This window comes from Epinephelus moara, chromosome 17 (assembly GCF_006386435.1).
Source record: "Epinephelus moara isolate mb chromosome 17, YSFRI_EMoa_1.0, whole genome shotgun sequence".
NCBI classification, from domain to species: domain Eukaryota; kingdom Metazoa; phylum Chordata; class Actinopteri; order Perciformes; family Serranidae; genus Epinephelus; species Epinephelus moara.
The window spans coordinates 31,205,159-31,210,239 of NC_065522.1; the positions used below are offsets into that span (position 1 = coordinate 31,205,159).

Below are 5,081 nucleotides of genomic sequence, written 5' to 3' on the forward strand. Positions count from 1 at the left end.
TGGCTGTTGTCAGTTGACCTTAATTGGCTGTGAATTTGCTAGCCAACTAGAAACACAGTGGGGTGGGGATGGAGGGCAATCACATATTCATGTACAATCTTTTTTTTAATGCCTCAGTTTCATTTTATTATAGTTTTGTTTCTATTAAATTGATTTTGGCTTTACTGTTATAAGTGTTTGTTTAATTATCTTATTTTTATTACATTTTAATTTTTTTTTTAATTTGGTTTCCATGGTTACCGATGTGAGGCTAATCTTAGCCACTTTGATGAAACAGAACTCTGGCTCACATTAACCAGACTTGGCCATTTAAGCCTGGATTTGCCTTTAGTCTTAAATTCATAGAAGTGATTACGGCTGTCATGGTCTCATTTCTTTATAAACACAGTGACTGAAGACATCTATGAAAAGCATCTTCATAAATGGGTAACCTGTTGAGTTCTTGACTTGTTTTTACTAGCTTTACTTGAACTTATTACACAGTTAAATTGTACATCATTAAGTGAAAACATACAGAAGCAGACATGTCTCTTTAGAATTTTTTTTAATTTAAATACAAAAAAAACAAGCTAATGATAAAAGTGACAAGTGTGCATTGAATGTGCAAAACTAAAACTTCCCATTAAGAAACACACTGGTGTCAGTCTCCAGCTTCTGCAGCAGGGCATCATTCAGGTCCTTGCTGTGCTGCTTTGACCTGAGCTGCTGGATGGTGTTGGCGAGCTGCAGTGGAGTAGCGACCTTAGCTCGTAGTTAGCATCGTCTTGTTCGATGGCAGGTAACTCTGTAGACCACATGAAAAAGAGCGCTTTAAACAGTGATTCGTCGACTGCACATTATACAATGTTTAGCCAACTGAAAGTGGGGCTGGTAGGTGAGCCCCTGACTAAGTAACTTGCTAACGTTAGCTTATGTTAGCAAGGCTAACCTGTTGATCAGTTAACATTAAAGCTATAGTTGGTAATGTTGGAGAGCTAGCAAGATTTGAAAGCGGCACCTCCTCTAAGCTCCGCCCCCTGCTCCCCCTCCCGTCAGTGCTCCGTCCAAAGCCAGGAGCCCAGACATGCCTGAACGCGCATCCTGCAGTCAGCAGAGCAGAGGAGAGCAGAGTAAAATAACAAATCCCCCTGAAGCAAACAAATAATTACCTGTCCAACAGAAAGACAGCAACCTCTGCATCACTTTTCAGGCCCTTCAGCTCCCTCAGTTGTCTCCACCGTTCAAAAGCTGGACTGCTGTTGATGTCTGGTTTGTGCTGAATATTTCCGGCGACGGTGACATGTGATGAGTGCACACAGGGAGGAGGGAGGGAGGGACAGAGGGGGGCTCGGACAGGACGAGACATGAAGGCATCTGATTGGTTCTTTCCATTCGCACCGAATGGCAGGGATTGGAGTTTTTACAGGCCTGCAGCTGCCACGGAGGTCGGATTTTTTTCATTCCTTTTTCTGAACACATTATGTATTGACTACTCTCCGGATGGAAGGACCATTTCACCCAGTATAACAAAAAGTGTTTCTGAACAGGATTACCAACTATGGCTTTAAGCCAAGAAGACATCACAAAAAACAACAGCTGTGTCCCAATTTAGGTCCGCATCCTCCGAGGGACGCAGGCCTAAATTGGGACACAGCTGTTATCTGAAGAAACTGGTAAAACTAAACAACTACGTGCAAGGCGAAAATGTTCGGAAAGAAACTTACCGGGGTCCGTTTGCGGCAGCGTTACGCTTTCGTCCACCATCGCCTCCAGCGTTCATTGCAGCGGCTGAGCGGCTCAATAACCCCGCCCCCTTCCCTGTGATGTATGTGGTTCGTTCTTCTAGTCCAGCAAAGAACTGGTGCCACTCTGGAACCAGTTTTTCTGTCCCAGAGCCAGTTCTTTTGTTGGTCGAAACAGAAAAATCGGTTCCAAATTAAGCACTGCCCCAGAACCAGCACTGGAACTGCTTTAGAGAGCACTTTGAAGGCCCAGTGTATAAAATGATTTTTGTTTGTTTCTTTGCTTGTTGTTTTCTTTTTTACTGTAGATAGTTACTAACATGAGTCATCCTCACACGATACAATACTACTAAAAAGTAAACCAATAATAACAATAATGAAATAAGCAGAAGCATAAGTTCAGATTATTGATGTCATATCAAGTGGACCTGTGAGCTGTCTGTGCTTTCCTACAGCCTGTGAGTTACACATACAGTCACACGTGTTGGCGTGTAGTGTGGAGCAGCTCACTGTGGGAACATGTGATCCGCTCAGATTGACTTGTGATACTATCATCGTGTTTTACATCAAAGGTTACAGACTTTTTTTACAGCCAGGTAACACGAAGGAAGGCTGACTGTTCAAGTGATGTCATATTACACTTCTGTGGTGTGGAGAGGCCTTCTGTTTACACTAGAGCTGCACCATATTGGGAAACATTGACATTGCGATTATTTTGCCCCCAGTGACATACTGCGATTTATATATATTCTTTAAGGATGCATTATTTTCCACCAGATGACTTCAGTAGCTCTACTTTGTGAGAATTAATCATTCTGGAATTATAAGGCTGATATTGCTTTGAATGCTGATTTTTATTTCTCTTGTCTTAGCTCTTTAGAAACTACTGCTATATTATTTGGTGCTATGGACGCTTCATATCCAGGTCAATTCACACACTTGTGAGTAAAGTAATGTATAAGAGGAGAGGAGAGGGCTCCGTCTGATCTCTTCATCAACTAAAGCTATAAATGCTCGGGCCGCATTTTCCTGAGCCCGAGACATTTATAACCGAGCCCGGCCCGAACCCCCAGCATGGCACTGTGCACACAGTCTATGGAGAGGAGCCTGTGTTGCATTCAGGTGTTGTCACGTAAATAACAAATTCCAGCACTTGAATAGGCCGTTTATTCTTTATTCCACTAAATTAGACATCTTTTGTTGGTCAGTCATTCAAACAGAGACGAGTTTTACGCGCGTCACTCGGCAATTTAAACGTTCATGCTTAATTTAATTAGGGTGAGCCACATCGCAAGCCCCCCCATGTAAATATTGCACACGTGTACATCGTGATGGTGATGCTTAAAAGATATATCATTCAGGCCTAGTTTACACTGTGGTGTCCTTTTGACTCTGGATGGTTATTATTGTTTTTCAGACCAACATGTGACAGTGCACCCTGGAGATGACGTCACTCTGAGATGTGAGGCTGGTGATGTCTCCATCTCAGCTGTAGAGTGGACCAGAGCTGACCTGGAGCCACAGTACGTCCTCTTTTACAGAGATGGACGTTTAGAAAGAAAGCAACAGCATCCATCCTTTAAAGGCAGGGTGGAGCTGGAGGACAGAGAGCTGAAGGACGGAGACGTGTCTTTGACTCTGAAGAATGTGACCAGCAGCGACTCTGGAAGATACGAGTGTCGAGTTGCAGCAGGTGGATCAAGACGTACAAAGAGAGCTAACATTGATGCTGATCCAATCAGAGTCATCTACCTGGAGGTTACAGGTGAGTGTGTGGAGCTCAGTGTGTGTGTCTGTGTATCAGGTTGGAGCTGCAGTTTATTCCTGAGAGTCAAACATCAGAAATACACAAGACAAATGAAGGCTGTTCAACTAATCACACATTTACTGACTCTGATTTATTTAATCTGCAGATTCAGAGGATGGAAACTTCCCTCATGGACACGTTGGACTGGCAGCAGGAGGTGTTGCAGTGCTTCTTGTAGCTGCTGCAGTGTCTGTTGCTGTCTGGAGATATAGAAGACGTACAGACCAGAGATCAGAACAGTCTGCTGCTGATGAAGCAGGAAACCATCAGCTCATGTGTACCTCTGCTGTTTGAGACTGTTCCTCAGGTCTGCGCCTTCGGACCAGGGACACAACAAACACTGTACCTGGAGCCACAGCTCTTTCCAGCCTTCATCTGCTGACTAACAAAAGCCATACACTACAAAGTGACTCTTTCTCCCATCCATTCAAGGATCGGTAACGTAACACTACTGGACACAGCATCATCACAGCTGTACAGGCTGAGGCTGAAACTCTGTCAGTTGTGATTTAATGCTGTTTATTGGTCATTGTTGTGATTATTGCAGTTAGGTCATTGATTAGTTGGCTTCACCAAAGCTAAGTGATGTTAGATTGTTAATGCTTTTCACAGACAGTCTTGCCTGCAGCTTAACATCCTCTGCACTGATCCAGATACTTTTGCAACACATACCACTCATTTACAAACAAGCTTTCAACAGAGCTACACCCAAAGAGGCGGAGAAAAAAACAGAGAGTTGATTGTAAGAGAAAGTCAAGGAACTTGTTCCTAAACCAAACGCCACGGCCCCTGTGTTGGAGTGTTTTGGATTTAAACCAAATGACAAAATAGGGTATAGGACCAACTTAACTGCACACCTGAGAGTGAGAGACTGACAGTCCATTTTTTTGTTTTTACTTATTTATTTAGGTATTTTTACGTGTTATTTCGGATATTTAAATTTTCTTTTTTGCATTCCTAAATATTCTTGTTAAATAAATGTGTATTTCTCTTTAAAAGGGTGCACTTACATCATTATGCCTTAATTATAATTATTTAAGTTTAAAAAATGGTCTAAAAACAGCAAAATTACAACAATAATAGAAACGGTCTTAAAAGCACAATATTGCGCAATATTATCGCTTATCGCAATAATTGCTGACGCAATTAATCGCCCAGCAAAATTTGTTATCATGACAGGCCTAGTTATAATAACAATAGTCAAGTTTTTATTAAGTAGTTGAAACTAGCTCCACCTCCAGCAGCTACAACAGTAACATGCTGCTCTAACACTGAAGCTTCAGCATTAATAATCTAATGATGTCATATATTATCAGTCAGAGGAACCAAACACTTCTACTGCAATACTTTAACTACATTTTTCTCTCTCAGAACTGGTTCTTATGACGTGTTGTCTGACCACATTTTGAGGGAGTGGGATGGGACTGAAAATCCACTCCTGTGTCACCCTCTAATAGCAACCCATTGAAATGTCAAACTTTGAATGGGCATATCTCATGCCCCGTATGTCGTAGAGACATGAAACTTTGCACAGAGATGCCTCTCCTCATGAG

The 5,081-nt window shown here is 42.3% G+C and overlaps 1 protein-coding gene across 1 annotated transcript in view; it reads left to right on the forward strand.

The window, feature by feature from the left end:
- The window catches only part of LOC126404374 (myelin-oligodendrocyte glycoprotein-like), a 51,364-nt gene extending 46,317 nt beyond the window's left edge, over positions 1 to 5,047 (forward strand). Inside the window, exons 2-3 of the mRNA XM_050067563.1 lie at positions 3,139 to 3,486; positions 3,635 to 5,047. Of these exons, the coding sequence (XP_049923520.1) occupies positions 3,139 to 3,486; positions 3,635 to 3,822 (536 nt within the window). The 3' untranslated portion in view covers positions 3,823 to 5,047. The remainder of the gene's footprint in view (positions 1 to 3,138; positions 3,487 to 3,634) is intronic.
- Positions 5,048 to 5,081: the final 34 nt, after the last annotated feature.